The sequence below is a fragment of the Brassica napus genome, chromosome C1 (assembly GCF_020379485.1).
Source record: "Brassica napus cultivar Da-Ae chromosome C1, Da-Ae, whole genome shotgun sequence".
Lineage (NCBI taxonomy): Eukaryota > Viridiplantae > Streptophyta > Magnoliopsida > Brassicales > Brassicaceae > Brassica > Brassica napus.
Window position 1 is genome coordinate 30,268,791 of NC_063444.1, and position 17,718 is coordinate 30,286,508.

Consider the following 17,718-nt stretch of genomic DNA (forward strand, 5'->3'; position numbering starts at 1 on the left):
AACCTGAGATATGTCGACATCTTTTTTAGAGTAACTGAAATCTATCACAAAGAAGGGTTTCTGAACTGTATAGAGTGAGACTTCAGTTTGATGATAAACATCATAAATTTTGTATCTTTGATAACATAAACGATGAAAAATCAAAAATTATGAAACTTTGATAGCATATAAGCCTAAATCATTCACACAAACTAAGATTCAAAGCTATCACACTCAAACTATGATAAAAACACTCAAATCAAAGAGAGAAAAAGACATGCAAAACAAATCACAAGTAATTTTACAAACCTGAAAAGCTCGATTCTTAAGATTAAAATAAGAGCTGAGAGTGTATGTTGTAGACTCGGCGAGGCACGAGCTTGATTTTCCGGAAAGATCTTGAGAAGGAGATCGCGAAGTGAGCAAGAGGTGTAGGAGACTTCAATTACGAAAAGGAAGACTAGCGGAGTCCTAGAGGGAAGAAGGAACTCCGGTGATGGCGAAGTGAAGCACCGTCGAGATCAATCGACGTGACTTGGCTCTGTTTTTCTCTCGTCAAGAGAAGGAGAAAATTTGATTTAGGGTTCGTGGGAGACCCGATTTGGGGCTAAATGAGTATTGCTATTTTTCCAAAAAAAAAAAAAAATTAACTTATTAAACTTAATCTTTTCATTTTTTTTAATAATTGAATTAATAACTGAATTAATAAAAACGAAACTGGGTTAATAATAGGGGTTTAATTGAGTTATCACAAAAAATTATGGTATAGGGATAACTTATAGTTGGGTTTATAGTATAGGGACAATGTAGTTGTATTTTTGTTCCATTTTTGTGGGAAGCAGTGTGTTTCTATGGTTTTTGAGCTAGTTTAGAAATGTGTTAATTTCCCCCACATGTAAATGAACGTTCTATTTTTTGATATATCAATTTCATTAAAAAAAAATAATTTAGCAATGACTAAATTTTTCAGGTGCAATTTTCCTAAATAAACCTATTTAAGTTTATGTCTCAAAAATAACTCTTCAAAATAAAAATCAGATTAATAGCCTTCATTAATATGTCAAAAGTCTAAACTATCCTCTAACTAATAAATTTTAAAAAAATAGAAAAAGAGTCACGAACGACTAGAATGAAGAAGAGATTCGACGTCTTCGACGTTTCCACCATCATCGCCTTCTTCTTTCGACAACGCCAAAGATAAATCACGACGAATCTATAGCCGTCGAAACTCTTATCGGTTGAAAATCGAACCAAGCCTTGTAAATATTAAACATTTCCAATTCAAAATCAAAATTAGGGTTCTTAATTGAAAAAATAGATGTTTCGCAAATGGATGTTTAATATTACCTTGTTTACTTTGAATTTTTGAACAGATAAACACATATCTCAAAGAGATTAGTAACTAAGGAACTATCATCTCCTTCGAAAAGTTTTTTTCCGTCTCTCCGCCAAGCCTAAGCTTCCATTTCTCTCCAAAGTATTCGCTTTCTTCCTAGTCTCTCAAAAGATTATCCTTTTTGTGTTAATGTATTGTATTTGATCTTGTCTAGTAGTTTTAGGCTAAGCTTGTTTGTGGAATATGTCTCTGATAGTCTAGTTTAATATCAATGATAGCAGCTCATCTACAAGGTCTTAATCCTGTTTAGTCTCACGCCTAAGCATTTGATACGATTTGATGCTAACTTTTGGCATTTAAAATTACAGCCTAGTCATAGTAGCTGCAACCCTGTGGTGAAAGGTCTATCTAACAAGGCAAGATCCTTAGTTACTAATCTCTTTAAGATAAATGTTTATTCATTTCTCTAATAAGATTGTTCTTTATTTTACTTGTTTGATTTCAAAAAAGATCTACAAACAAGTATCAGAGTATAAACCACCTACAAAAATCTCATGACCATCTACAAAATTTGGTAAGAAATTTTGAACACCCAATGACACATATACATTTTGGTAAGATTGTTTTTTATTTTACTTGTTTGGCTTACGCATGTTGATATGTTTGTCAGGCTCGTGAATTTGCTTATATGACATTGTTAGTCTCTTGCTTGTGCTTGTGAAACTGTGCAATTTTTTAAATTTCAGGAAAGCTTTCCAGAAAACTCGATGTTAACAAATTTGAAAAACTTTTTGCTTGTTGTCTTTTTTGGCTTACGCATGTTGATATGTTTGGTAAGCTCGTGAATTGTCTTATGACGTGTTAGTATCTTTCTTGTGCTTGTGAAACTGTGTAGTTTTTTTAAATTTCAGGAAGAATTTGGATAGTTTCAGGAAAGCTTTCCAGAAAATCCGATGTTAACAAATTTGAAAAACTTTTTGCTTGGAGTCTTGTTTGACTAACGTATGTTGATATGTTTGGTAGGCTCATGATTTTTCTTATGACATTGTTAGTCTCTTTCTTGTTCTTGTGAAACTGTGTAGTTTTTTTAAATTTTAGGAAGGATATAGGTAGTTTCAGGAAAGCTTTCCAGAAAATCCGATGTTAACAAATTTGAAAAACTTTTTGTTTGGTGTCTTGTTTGACTAACACATGTTGATGTGTTTGGTAGGCTCGTGAATTTTCTTATGACATTTTAAGTCTCTTTCTTGTGCTTGTCAAACTGTGTAGTTTTTTAAAATTTCAGGAAGGATTTGGATAGTTTCAGGACAGGTGTTTCACACTTTCAGGATAGATTTTCAGAAAATCGAATACTAAAAAATTTGAAATTTTTTTTGGCTTGGTTACGCAGGACAGCAATACGATGGGAGATTAAATACATGTCATGCTAAGACTATGTTTTTGAAATTTGATGTTGACTTTGACAATTAGGAAGTTTGTAATGAATGATGACGACGTTTGTTTCATTTAGATTGTTATTAAAGAAATTTTAGGATGTCTTGAAGCATTGTCAGTAATTCTATCAAGAAAGTGTTAAAATTTGTTATCATTGTAAAACACATATCCTACCTAGGATGGCTTTTGGTACTTTTAGGATTGGTTTCCAAAAAATAAAATGAGTAAGCATAAGCCTTTACTTCAAAAAGGAATTAATTGTGAAAGTACCAAGATTGAACCTGAGAACTTTCATAAAGGGAATCCTAGTGCAGCCGCTATGTCAAGAGTGTTATACTTGCCAAGTGTTATAATTAAATCAATACAAAAAACATATTTATATTTAATTAAAAAAATAAAAAGGTTTTGTTTCCAAAGGGAATCGAAGGCGGGTTTAGTGTGCGTAACGAGTTGTGTAAGAGTAGAGGGCTAGCCACTAGGCTAGGGTGGATATTCATTTTTTCCAAACAAATGTCAACTTATTAATTCACAAAGATAAATATATTTTATCTAGGATACCATTTGTGATATTTATGATGGGTTTCCAAAAATCGAATATGAAAATGAGATTATCAAGATACAAGACCACTAAGCCAAGGTGTTATATCTCAAAATGAGTAAGCTTTTAAAAGCAATATAAGCAATTCTCTTGTTGATTGATACAAAAATTAAAAAAATGTTCTGATTCCATTAAGGAAATAGTGACCATAAAACATGATGTGGGTTTCATAATACATAAATAATATTAGTCTTAAAACATAAGAGGGAAGTTGATAACATCAGATTAATCATCCATCCAACTGTAACAACCTGTCCAGCGGACCCAGGCTGACAGCCCTGCAGGGCACTGACCCTAACCCCTCACGTGTGAGCCTTCACTGACTTTCCCATGTAAGTTATTGATGTGCTAACCTAAGACCTCACCCTTTAACAACACTCCCAAAGGACGAGTTGTTACCAATTGAAATTTCTGGATGGGTTTCCCGAATAGTAGAATATAAGTGTGTTTCTTTCTAGCAAAAGAAGTTTAACCTAAAAAAATGAAATGAGATCGAAAACTAAGGATTGATATCTGCATATTTCGGAAATTTCGAATTGTGATTTTGAATTTTGGAGAAAAAAAAGAACAAATATACATCCACCAAGATTCGAACACGAGATCTCTGGGAAAGGGGGAATCAAATGTTGCCACTAGGCCAAGTATGTTTCATTTGTTTGTTGATGTAAGTAAATAAATATAATCCATTGACTTTATGCAATTAAATAATAAAAAGCGATCCGATTCCAAAGGGAATCGTACGCGGGATAAAGCAAGTGATTCAGTTTTGTAAGAGAGGGGGTTTAGCCGCTAGGCTGAGGAGAATCATCTGGTATAAGCTAAAACATAAATGTATTTAACCGTATATTTTATATTATAAACGTTGGAAATAACTTTCGAATTTCTGGATGGGTTTCCAAAATAGTTGAATATTTGTGTGTTTCTTTCTCACAAAGAAGTTTAAACTAAAAATGAAATCATATCAAAAACTAAGGATTGATATCTGCATATTTGAGAAATTTTAAATTGTGATTTGGAACTTTGGAGAAAAAATGCATTTAAACCTAAATTGTATATTACATAAGCTGGAAAGCATCCAACTTATTCAGGATAGACTTCCAAAAGCAAATATATGTGGTCGGTGCATATCATGTAACCATTAAATAAACAACATCCATAAAATAATCAATAAAAATGTAAATCATCAACAAACCATTGAAATGAAAAAGAATAGAACACAGATGAATAGGAAACTTCATCATATAGCAGGAGAAGCAAATGTATCAGTAGTTTGCTTGTTACAGTTAGCTGAACCACAAATAACCTGCAGGATTCAATTTGTTTGGAAGGTTTAGTACATGATCAGGAAGCATATCATGAATAGTCTAAGAAAGAAGAAAACCATACAAACACAAAGAAAAAAAAAGAAATTAGAAACGATGTAACTGCTTTTCTCTCTGCGTACAGTAGAGCCAAAAACTGGAATATCATTCAAAGGAACATAAGAAACAAATGTATCCGTAGCTGAATCAGTAATAACCTGCAAAAGTCAAGTTGTTTTGGAAGGTTTAGTACATAAACAAGAAAACTTTCCTGAATAATTTAGTTGAAACAAAACAGAAACCTTAACACACAACCGACAGATTCCATCAAATACTCTAATCTTGGCGATGAAACTTCTGAGCTCACGAGTATTTCCTATGGAGACTGGGGGAAAACTCAAACTTATTTCTTCCTCTTTAAAACTAAATTTTTTTGAGACCATCTTCATCAAATCTTCATAGTGAAGATCTTCATGTCAACATTAAAGTCCCACTGGAGAGATTCTTTTGAGCTCCATTGTCCATAAACACAAAAAACTTCAGCCATAGTTCGAAAATCTGCTAAAAAATCAAAAGCAAATCTCAAAAAGACCAACCATAGAGACATTTAAGTAAACTTGTGAGTCTAGAACGTGAAGATGACTACAATCCAATCTTAAGTTTCAAAAAAACTAGAAAATCCAATCGCAGAAACATTTAAGTAAACTTGTGAGTCTAGAAGGTGAAGATGAAGACAATCCAATCTTAAGTTTCAAAACAACTAGAAAATCCAATCGCAACAACATATCATCAATTTATAATGAACAAGAAATGATGATACCTTGATCAGATCGGAGACACGAGATAATGAGATACATAGACGACGACGGATAGAGGACGATGCAGAGGCGCAGACGACGACAAGTCAAGTCGAGGACGATGCGGAGGGGCAGACGACGATGGATCGAAGACGCTGCGGAGGCGCAGACGACGACGGACGGTGATACGGAGGCGAGACAGAGAAGACGGACGGCGATACAGAGAAGACGGCATAACTTCGTCGGAGACGACTGCAAAACTTACTAAAAGTTTTCAAAATGTTTTTCTTTTATTATTTAATAATTTATGTTAAATTAAAATTGAGGATAACCTGATAATTTGCTATCATTAAATGAAACATTTCTATCAAATTGGGTCTTGGGATCTAATATTTGGAAGAAAAACTTGGTTTAGAGCTTATCTAGGACCATTTCTCTTTTTACAGATAATTTTTTTAAAAATTGAATATTACTAATTTTCAGTTACAAAATATAATTTGCAATGAGATAATTAATGAATATAATTTTTTCAATTTTAATTGTTCTAAAAGATATTTTATTAGTACTTAAAAGAGTATCTCACGTTCTCATTAATAGAGACAATTTCTTATAATTAACATTTTTGCTATCAACAATTTTTGATACTTTCCTCTTTCCTTCTTCTCCACGCTTAGGCCAACTCCAACCAATTACACCATTTTGGTTTAAAATCTGCACCATTTTGGTGCAATTTTGACACCAAATTTTTTAGTATCTCCAACCCACTATACCAAATCTTGCAACAAAAGTATATTCTTTATATAATATTATTAAATCAATTGTCTATCTTTTAATAATATGATAGATATAAATTATTTTATAGCTAAAATATTTTTATTAAATACAATAATAATTAAATAAATAAAAATAACATTTTATTTAAAAATCAGAAATTACAACAAAATGAAAATTACATTGAACTAATTATGAGAATTAGTAAATTCAGACCACAAATGTTCAATTAGTGCATTACGAAGTTCGAAATGAGCTTCTCGATCTTTGATTTTCTTGTGACGAGCTAAGAATTCTTGAAATCGAGCATCATCATCACCAATCATCTCAACTTCTGCACTTAGAACTTCAGTTCGTTTTTCATTTGTTGCATTTTCATCTCGTTCATCTTCTATGATCATATTATGCATTATGATATAAGTTGTCATTATTTCATGCAATATTTTTTTTATTCCATAATCGTGATGGTCCAGCTACAATTGCAAATCGTGATTGCAAAACTCCAAATGCACGCTCCACGTCTTTTCTACATGATTCTTGTCTCATTGCAAAGAATTGTTTTTGGGACCAGGAGGATCGTGAATGGTTTGCACAAGAGTAGACCATTTTGGGTAGATACTCATTGGTGGAATCTGCTGGTACACCATACGCCAACATTCGAAATACATCAGTAATTGTTTGCAAACCAGACATCCCAAGTCTGCCGAGTCCATCTCTCCGTTGGACAAAGTAGTTGTCATGTCTTTGTATAGCATCATAAATACCAAGAAACAAAGGACGGCCCATTCGAAATCTTCGTCGAAACATCGTCTCTGAAAAAAATGGATTCTCTGCAAAGTAGTCGTTGAAGAGATTACAAGACGCATTCTCCCGGTCACGGTTGATGACTATATGACAATGAACAGATCCACCATAGGTTCCCTCATGAATAAGGTTTTGAGTGATGAGAAATTTATTGTTTGCAGTAATTTGACAAACTACTTGCTTTTCAATATCATCATAATAATCATTTTCTGAAGAAATATTTGATGAACTACCATAGTTAAAATTCATCTTTTATGAAAAGAAATTTAAGATTATGGTCTTATTTTTCATACATGATAGACATTTTATAGGCAATTATAAAGAGATGAATCAATCTAAGCCATCTAATTTCTCTGGCTAAGATCTAACCATTGCATTGATTAGTCACATCATCTCTTATTTCCATGATTACATTATAAGAAAAAGACGAATCAATCTAAACCGTTTATGTTTATGGACAAGATCTAACCGTTACACTGATTAGTCACATCATTGCTTATTTCCATATCACATTATAAGAAAAAGAAGATTCAATCTAAACCGTTAATTTTTTTCTGGACATGATCTAACCGTAGCATTGAGTAGTCACATCATCTCTTATCTACATATCACATTATAAGAAAAAAATGATTAAATCTAAACCGTTAATTTTTTCTTGACATGATCTAACCGTTGCATTGAGTAGTCACATCATCTCTTATCTCCATATCACATAAAAAGAAAAAGACGATTAAATCTAAACCGTTAATTTTTTCTAAACAAGATCTAACTGTTGCATTGATTAGTCACATCATCTCTTATTTCCATGATCTTATTAGGAAAATACAAACCAATCTAAGCCATTGATTTTTCGCTTACTTTCTCTATATAAATGTATACTAGTTTTTCAATGTTTAAACATCTTCAACACATTTTCTTTAACCAACTACATTTCTAAAATGACTTCAATTCGCTCTTCCTCATATTTCATTGAAGAAGATATGCACTTGTGTCATGTGTATCTTGACGTTTCTCAAAATCCAATCATAGGATAAACCAGTCAAAAGATCAGTTTTGGGCAAGGGTTGAAAACGAGTATCAAAAATCTGAAATTTTCAATCGTCAACCAAGACCAAGAAGATCCTTACAAACTCGAATGACAACAATTCTGTCTGCTGTCTCCAAGCTGAGAGGATGTGTTAACAAAATAGAAAATAAGAATCCACGCGGTGCTTCAGAACAAGACATTGTAAGTATATAAACTTCAAGTTTTTGTACTTCATTACTAAATATTTGATAATTTTATTGTATTTGCTACATTATATTAATTTTTCTTGTCTATATTTAATTTAGTTAAACCAAGCAAAGATGTTATTAGCACAAGATGTCAAATACAATAGAGGATTCAAATTTGACCATGTTTAGCATATCCTTAAAGGCATAGAGAAATTTGCAAATAACAACACCAATGCATCTGTTGCATTCCAAGAAGATGGGTGTAATGTTACACCATCTCTGTCATTTTCAGTTGATCAGGAATTATCTCCATCCCCTAGTATGGATTCATTTGATTTAAATATGAATTCTGAATAAGCCACTTATAATTTATCTTCAAGACCTACGGGCTCAAAAAAGGCAAAGAGGAAATTACAATCCGAAGAGCAATTTAAACAAATGATGGAGCAAAATGATAAACTTATCAAAGCTATTACTAAAGGTACTTCTTAAAGAAATGAAATTCAGACAAAAGGTCGAGGTAGCAAAAATGAAAGAAGAAAACAAAATATTATTCGCAGATATTAGCTCCATAATTGATCCAGCATCTTGTGCATACATTGAAAATGAGAGAAAAATAATTTTGAAGAAAAGAGCACAAACAAATCAATCTGAAGAACATGGAGAAGGCTCTCAGTATCAATATCAAGGATCTCAGTATCGAGCATCTCAAGCTCAAGGTGAAGATCAAATATCACCAAATGATCCAGAAAATTTTACTCCATATTATAATTATCTTAGTGGAGCCAACAATAATCTTGTCGTATGCATTTTTATGTTTGTTTAATTTTAATTTTGTAATGTTGTTGTAATTTTTAATTTGAACTTTGTTATGTATTTTTAAATTATTTTTATATTTTAGTATATTTTATTAATTTATTTTTTATATTAGTTAAAAATAGAATATAAAAGTAAATATGTTATATTTAAATTGACATGAAATATTTAATCTAACTAAAACTAGTAGTTCAATTGATATATAATTAAACATAATTAAATAAGCTTCAAATTAATATTGTTCTATTTGTTATTTAAAAAAAAGAAGCAAAAAAAAAAAGAAAAGGGTTTTGGCGTTGCTACAGTTGCACGCCATATATGGTGTAATATTATAGTCAAAAAAAGAATCCCGCCAAAATGCAGTTTTTTATGGCGTCAGAATGGAGAGAGAAAACACCATTTTCCACGCCACTATGATGTTATGCAGTCTGATTGGAGTTGCTATTATAGACGACCAACCCTGAGAAATATTTAAACAATATACCTTATGGAGCGATATTTAACCGACGAAGAATCGCAAATTCACGCTCAAGGGATCCCTAAGAGTAGGAAAATAATTACTCTTTTAGAGTCGTTTTCTCACTGGAAAAGAAGAAGCAATCGACGCGGCAATAAAGAGAAAGTGATTATTTAACACCGGAATTTTCCTCTCGCCGGAGAAGAAGAAGGTACGTTGAATCTCCGTGTAGTTAAATTTTCGCAACTGAAGGCGAACAATATCTGTAGAGGAAGAATCTCATGTTTTAGGGAAGAAGAGAAGATACAGAGAGAAATCTTCAGGATCTGAGAGAGTCTCTAGTCACAGTAAGCGACATAAGCCGTCTCCAGATGCTCGTTCATCAATGTCTTGTGATTCTCCATGGGATCTTGGTGCAGCTTCTCCTTCTCCCATAAGGCCTCTGGTTCCTCCAGCTGTGGAAGAACCAATCAACTTGAGAATATATGGCAAGGAGCTGAGAGAGGGAATATTACTCGGATCGTGTATGGATGGTGGTATGATGATGATATTGACGAGAGGTACGCAGATAGTGCGTCCTTTGATTCCAATGAAGCTGACGTTAGCAAAATGTTACTTGCTAAGTGTAAGAAACAGTCTCGGCTTAAAGCAGAGATTGCTCAATGGGAAGACTGTCAGCTTCTCAGTTCCGGAGCTGTTAGAGGCACACAATTGCAAGCTGGGTTCAGTAGAGAAGATGAAGAAGAAGAAAGAGAGAGTGGTTCTTCTTGTACATGATCCAAAGCTACCTCCTTTTCTTGATAATGGAAGAGCCGTTTTCACAAAGCAAGTAGAGCCTGTGAAGGATCCCACTTCAGACATGGCTATAGTTTGAAGAAAAAGATCTGGTCTTGTCAGAGAAATCTGGGAAAAACAAGGCTTGCATAAATCACGACAGCGGTTTTGGGAGCTTGCAGGTTCTAACCTTGGTGTTGAGAAACTTGGTAAAAAAGGGGAAGTAGACTTTAGAGGCGAGGGTAAATTTGCAGAGCATATAAAAAAAAAGGAGAAGCTGTGAGTGAGTTTGCCAAGTCGAAGACCATGGCTGAGCAAAGACAGTTTCTTCTAATATTTTCTGTTAGAGATGAGTTAATGCAGGTCGTAAGAGAGGACCAGGTGATAGTTGTGGTTGGAGAAACTGGTTCAGGAAAGAGCGCTCAGCTGGTTACACTATAAATGGCATTGTAGGATGCACACAACCAAGGGTGTAGCCGCAATGAGTGTTGCAAAGAGGGTTAGTGATGAGATGGGGACAGATCTTGGGGATGAAGTTGGGTATGCCATTGGTTTCGAAGATGTAACTTGTCCAAACACTGTTATCAGGTACATGACTGATGGAGTGCTACTGAGAGAGACGCTCAAAGATCCCGAGCTTGATAAATATCATGTGGTGGTGATGGATGAAGCGCATGAAAGATCACTCAACACAGATGTCCTCTTTCGGATACTGAGAAAAGTTGTGGCTCAACGTCGTGATTTCAAGCTCATAGTCACTTCTGTGACACTTAATGCCCAAAGTTTTCTGATTTCTTTGGGGGTGTTCCTATATTTTGTTAACTTAAAGAAAAGAAATGGAGAAGCAAAGGTGTTGAGTTGAGTTGGGGCTTGTGTAAAGATAGAGCAAGACCTTCAGGGATTGTCTATAAAGGCTTCAGGAGTGTCTTAAGGTTCTGGGATTGTCTATCAAGGCTTCAGGAGTGTCTTAAGGAGTCCAGAAGTGATCTGATGAGTGTTCTAAGTAAGGGCCAAGTCCAGGAGGGACTTAGAAGCATGTTGAGAAGAATGGTCGAGTGTGCAATCATAGGGCGAGGTCGTACGGATTTGGTATGGACGTTGTACGGATCCGTACCGACCAGGTCGACCCCAAAGTGCATAACTCGATCATTTAAGAAGATATGAAGTTTGTGCAAAAATAGGGCGCAGCCAGACATCCCGGGAAGCTTGTGTTAAGTCTGTGCAAGAATAGGGCAGCATAAGAGTGTGCTGGACAAAGGGATAAGGTTCTGATCCTAAGGCATCAAAGGAGTATCAAGTAGATCCCTTTGGAGTGTGATTGGCTACTTTAGTAAAGAGACAGGCTGGCTGTTGCTGTAAAGGAAAAGCAGCCTTGACTATGAACCTGGACAGATACATAGGCAGAATAGGAGAAGCCTAAGGAGAGCCAATCACAGCACAGCTTCACTTTGAATTAATCAAAGGCGCCAGCTTGCTTACTCCAATCAGAATCAGGCTGAAACAAGACCAGCTCATCTACACCATCCATTTAATTCAAACAAGAGGATGGTGCCGTATCATTTTGAACAAGAGGAGGATATCACGGAGGTTCTGAAGATGGTGCCGTATCATTTTGATTTCTGGATGGTGTCTTTAGTGAGGTGGAAGCCGGTTTTAGAACCAAACTATCCCACTAAGATCACGTTTTGGGTGAGAGTTTTGGATATCCCTCTTCAGTTCAGGGCAGCTCAGATTTTTCAGAGCGTGGGGGAGGCGATTGGTCAGGTTTAGGGCCAGGTCGATATTGTGGAGGGACGGGTTCGAGTGGAGATCGATGGCTTTAAACCTTTGGTGTTCTCTATGGATATTGAGTTTGAGGAAGGGGTGGAGATAAAGGTGGCGCTCCGATATGAGAAGCTTTATGGGTACTGCACTGAATGCTTTTGCTTGACTCATGAATATTCCTGTTGCCCGCGGCTGCATAAGGAGGAGCTTCCAGGTGCAGGTGTGGGAGGATCAGATGGTGAAGGGGCTCAGGCAGTAAGCTATAAGGCAGTGGTGGCACACGGTAGCGGCAAACTGAGCGGTGAACGTCGAGAGCAAACTCGTTCACAAAACATCAGAGGTGGTGATAAGGGCAAAGGTATTGCGTATGAGAAGCATGGGACCTCCAAGCAAGACGGGCCTTTTCATCCTTATAAGGGAAAGTTCACTAGAGGCGTTGGTGATGGGTCCTCACTAAATGGTAGGGGTTCCGGATATGGAGATAGGAGGCGTGGTATGCAGTCTCGTGGTGCTCAGCCTAGGGGGATGGTACATCGGGGCCAGCAACTTGCTTCTGTTGCGGAAGGAGAACAGCAGCTACCTGATCCCACAAAACTGATGTTCGATGCTTTCAAAGGGGTGGGTAAGTATTTAAGAGAGGAAGGCCCAATAGGGGCTGAGGCGGAAGCAAGTGGTGGGAATAATAAAGCACGTAAGGCGCTTTTGTTTGAAGAGACTACTGCTGGGCATGATCTCGTTTCTACTGGAGAGGGAGTGGAGCATGCTGGAAATCTGGTGTTGAAGATGCAGAGTGAGGATGATGATGCGGTGAAGAAGAATGATGACAGGGCCTTGCACACACAGGCGTTGGATGAGGCTAATATGATGTTAGAGGGCGAGCTTCTCTCTGACTCGGAGCTTCTGTTAGAGGAGGGAGAGGAACTAGAGGACTGGGAGCATGGCGAGATCACTGATGGTATGGAAGAGGAAGAACATGTTGGTGAAGGAGTCGAGGAGGGGGAGCAAGCTGTTCTGGAGGCTGATGCTGGCGAGACTGATGTGGCTGATCCAGGAAAGGCTCCTTTGAAGAAAGGTGTTAAGGCGGGGAATGGGGGAGCTCCAAAGAAGCGGTCAGTGCCAGGTTTCGTCTCTCCACGTAAGAAGCTCCTTGCTAAGGTGGCTAAGGCTGGAGATAAAGGGGCTAAGGCTGGAGATAAAGTAGCTAAGAAGGCCTCAAATAAGCCATAGTGCTTAGTGAAGTAAAGGTGTTGCAGGCCACGGTTTTTGTTTTCTGGTTTTTTGAATAATGTCGGATTCTTTTATGAAATCCTTTGAAACATGGTGCTGTTTTAGTCGTTTGGTTTGTTTCTTTGTTAATCCCTTGGGTGTTACCAGGGTATGGTTTTACTTTGTTATTGTGTTGCTTTTGGACTGGGTGAAGTGTTCTATTAATAAATGGTTGGTCTGTTTACATCTTGGAGTCAGGAGCCATGTTGTGTGGTGGATGCGTTTGCCTTTCATTTAGGTATATTTTAGTTCTAATATATATTTTAAATTTGATACTAGACACCCCTTTAAGGCTATTAGCTGGCCTACTTGGATATTTTGTGGTGGTTCTCTTTTTTCTGGTTACGGTGGACTCTTTTGGGGGTGATAGGGTTTGTAATGTTTGGTGCGATGTCTGGTATTATGTCTATGGAATTTGCTCGAGTGATCAGTATTTGGCAGGAGGCAGGTTGTGTTATGCTGTGGTTCTGAGGTGGTGGCTATGGTCATCTTTTGGAAGTAGTTTAATGTTGATCTTTTGGAGACAAGGTTCTAGTTGGGGTTATAGGTTTGTTAGGCTACTGTGTCTTCATGTTATGTGCTTTGTGGCTTTTTCGAATCGTTTTTTGTTCGATAGTGTTGCGCTAACCATAATGATAATAGTGTTGGTGGTTGGTTTGGGGTTTTCATTTGTGCCAGAGAGTAAACTTTTATGGATGAGGGGATGGAGCTTTGTTGGTATCGTCCAGTTATGGATTTGGGATAATTTTGGTTTAAGTGATGCTTTGGAACAACAGGTGAGGAGATTCTTATTTCTTGGTTATATGAGTTTCAATGGTTTCTCTGCTCTATTTCTCCGGTATGATTTTGGTTGGCAAGTCGTTCCTATGGTGTCTTCGGTGGCGGAGTTTGCCGTTAAGGGGTTGTCTTCCGAGGCAGGAAGTAATTTTGATGGTTTGAGTTGGTTTGTCTCAGGTTTTTCATGCATGATTATATGGTGGTCTCGACAATCTGTTGTTTTATGGCCCATTAGTTGGCTAGATGAAATTAATTTTTGTATGGAGACAATATGGCCTGTTTTAATTGTAAGGTTTACAGGTGGTATAATGTTTGGTTATAGTTTATATGGAGTGGTATCACGTAAAGGTTTTTTAACATATGAAGATTATAAGTTGGAATTGTCAAGGTCTCAGAACTAGTTGGACTATAAGTTATTTACGGGAAATATATTATAAGCATCGACCAACTTTTTTGTTTTTGTCGGAAACAAAACAAAATTTTGAGTTTGTTCAATCTTTCCAATTTCATTTTGGGTTTACTCATCTCCATACGGTTGATCCCCAGGGAAGAAGTGGAGGCTTGGCGTTATATTATGACTCTAGTTATAAGGTCAATATTATTTCGTCTAGTAACCGAATTATAGATATTGAAACAGAATATAAAGGAAAACGAATTTTCTTGTCCTTTGTTTATGGGGAACCAAAGCAGGACCTAAGAGCACCAGTTTGGGAGAGATTAACAAGGATAGGTATCGCCCGTTTGGAACCGTGGTTTATTATTGGAGATTTAAATGAGATTAGAGGCAATCATGAAAAAGAAGGTGGTAACCTTCGGCATCCAGATACATTTGTAGATTTTAATAATATGATAGATAATTGTGGCTTAATGGAATTTCCTAGTGTTGGTAATACTTTATCATGGAGTCGTCGGAGACATCGTCAAGTGGTAAAATGTCGTCTGGACCGGGCACTTGGGAATAATGATTGGCATAATCTGTTTCCATACTCTTTCGTCGAGTATTTACGTATGGTAGGGTCGGATCATAGACCGATAGTCGCAACGATTGATGATAAAGTCATTAAATTTAGGAAATCTTTCCGCTTTGATAAGAGATGGGTAGGACAAGAAGGACTTATGGACTCAATTACACGAGGATGGAACTCTAGACGTGTATGGGATAGGAATGGAATTGTGGATAGAATTCATTGGTGTAGACATGAGATCTCAACCTAGAGGGAACAGAATCCGCCATATGGGAAAGAGAAAATTAATTCTCTTCAAGAGGCTTTTGAGGAAATTCAGAACGATTTTTCTAAATCAAATGAAGAGGTCTTAGAGGTTTCACGGAAATTGCAAGAGGCGTATCGTGATGAGGAGCAATATTGGGAGCAAAAATGTAGAACTAAATGGCATACATGTGGGGATAGAAATACAAAATTTTATCATGCTTTGACAAAACAAAGGCGTATCCAGAATAGAATTATTGGTCTCCATAATGAGGAAGGAAATTGGGTGAACACAGAGATGGAAGTGGAAGAAGTGGCGGTTAAGTATTTTACAGATTTGTTTCGATCAACTTTGCCATCTGAGTTTGATGGTTTTTTGGAAGAGGTACCAACCTCAGTGACGGAAGCCCAGAATCTCCGGCTAATGGCTGATGCTACCGACGACGAGGTCAAGGCTGCACTATTTATGATGCAGCCGGAAAAAGCACCAGGTCCTGACGGAATGACTGCGCTTTTTTACCAACAGTCATGGTCGATAATAAAGGGAGATGTGGTTGATATGGTCAATGATTTTTTGCGAACGGGGAGTTTTGATGGAAGACTGAATGTGACAAATATTTGTCTTATTCCAAAGACGGCGAGGCCAAATCGAATGACTGAACTTAGACCGATAAGTTTGTGTAATGTTGGATATAAAATTATTTCAAAGGTGCTACGTCAGAGGTTAAAAGGCTTGTTACCAAATCTTATTTCAGAGACCCAATCGGCATTTGTTTCTGGAAGGCTAATTTCGGATAATATTCTCATTGCGCAGGAAATGTTCCATGGGTTAAGAACAAATAATTCGTGCAAGGGAAAATTTTTAGCGATCAAGACGGATATGAGTAAGGCGTATGATAGGGTTGAGTGGTCTTTTTTACAGCGCCTTCTACTGAAAATGAGTGGCTTTGATGATGCAGTGTATATCATCAGTTAGTTATAAGGTCTTATTAAATGGACAACCAAAAGGTTTTATAGTCCCAGAAAGAGGTTTTCGGCAAGGGGACCCGTTATCTCCATATTTATTCATCCTCTGTACAGAAGCCCTTATTGCCAACATTAGGAAAGAAGAAAGGTTAAAACGATTAACAGGGCTAAAAATTGCACGGGCAAGCCCATCAATTTCCCATCTTTTATTTGCGGATGATAGTTTATTTTTTTGTAAGGCAACGATGGAGGAATGTAGTGTTATCCTACAATTACTCAGAGATTATGAAATGGTGTCAGGACAACAAATTAATTTTTCTAAATCATCGATTCTATTTGGACATAAGGTTCCTGTGGATCTGAGGAAGGCCATCCACAATCTCTTAGGCATTACAAATCTTGGGGGAATGGGGAATTATTTGGGGATTCCGGAGAGTCTTGGAGGTTCAAAAATACAGATATTTGGGTTTCTAAATGAGAGGGTACACAATAAAGTGAATAGTTGGACAGTCCGCTTTCTTACAAAAGGGGGTAAGGAGGTCTTAATAAAATCAGCTGCGTCACCCATGCCAACTTTTGTGATGTCTTGTTACAGGCTCCCCAAAGGGATTACCAAAAAAATTACGAGCACTTTAGCTCATTTCTGGTGGAGTAGTGGAAATAATAAAAAAGGTATTCATTGGTTCTCCTGGGATAAAGTCTGCATCCATAAAGATGACGGGGGTTTGAGCTTTAGGGACCTGCAGGATTTTAATACGGCTTTGTTAGCTAAACAATTATGGCGATTGATTGATAAACCGGAGTGTTTATTTTCCAAGGTTTTTAAAGGTCGTTATTTTTGGAATACTCATCCTCTGGATGACCACAGATCTTACTCCTCTTCTTATGGATGGAGAAGTATCTGTTCAGCTAGGCCTCTGGTTAAAAAAGGGCTAATCAAAAGAGTAGGAACCGGGAAATCGATATCCGTATGGAATGATCCATGGATCTCTGCTCCTCGCCCGAGGTCAGCATTACCAAAAATTCAGTCTCAAATTTTAAGTCAGTCTCTTATGGTGGGTGATCTTATAAATCCCATTGATTGTTCCTGGAATGAGGATCTCCTGAATGAATATTTTCATCCAGATGATGTGAAGATTATTCGTGGTATAGCAGTTAGTAGAACACAATGGCCAGATACATATGGCTGGACGTTTACAGACTCTGGTAAATACTCGGTCAAATCAGGGTTTAGGACAGAATCCTTATACCCGGATCGGGGTCCACGAGTGTTAAGTTATGGACCTAATGTTAAACCCCTTTTCGCGCATTCTTGGAAACTAAAATGTTCTCCGAAACTAAGACACTTTGTATGGCAAATTTTATCTGGGACACTACCAGTATCCAAAAATCTGAAGGCTCGTGGTATAGAGTGTGATCTCCGGTGTGGTATTTGTGGGGCAGCAGAGGAATCCA

At 36.8% G+C, this 17,718-nt stretch overlaps 1 protein-coding gene and 2 pseudogenes across 1 annotated transcript; all 3 read left to right on the plus strand.

Annotated features, from left to right (window-relative positions):
- Window positions 1–6,696: 6,696 nt before the first annotated feature.
- Window positions 6,697–9,505, plus strand: LOC125580489 (annotated as a pseudogene).
- A 405-nt stretch (window positions 9,506–9,910) lies between these two features.
- On the plus strand, window positions 9,911–11,104 carry LOC106373636 (annotated as a pseudogene).
- Window positions 11,105–12,121: 1,017 nt separating this feature from the next.
- Window positions 12,122–13,273, plus strand: LOC106373635. The gene has a single exon (XM_022694060.2). The coding sequence runs from the start codon at window positions 12,122–12,124 to the stop codon at window positions 13,271–13,273; it is 1,152 nt and encodes a 383-aa protein (XP_022549781.2).
- Window positions 13,274–17,718: the final 4,445 nt, after the last annotated feature.

What these genes read in the sequence shown, in the direction of transcription:
- LOC106373635 (XM_022694060.2), top strand. Translation starts at nt 12,122, where the DNA reads ATGGATATTGAGTTTGAGGAAGGGGTGGAGATAAAGGTGGCGCTCCGA.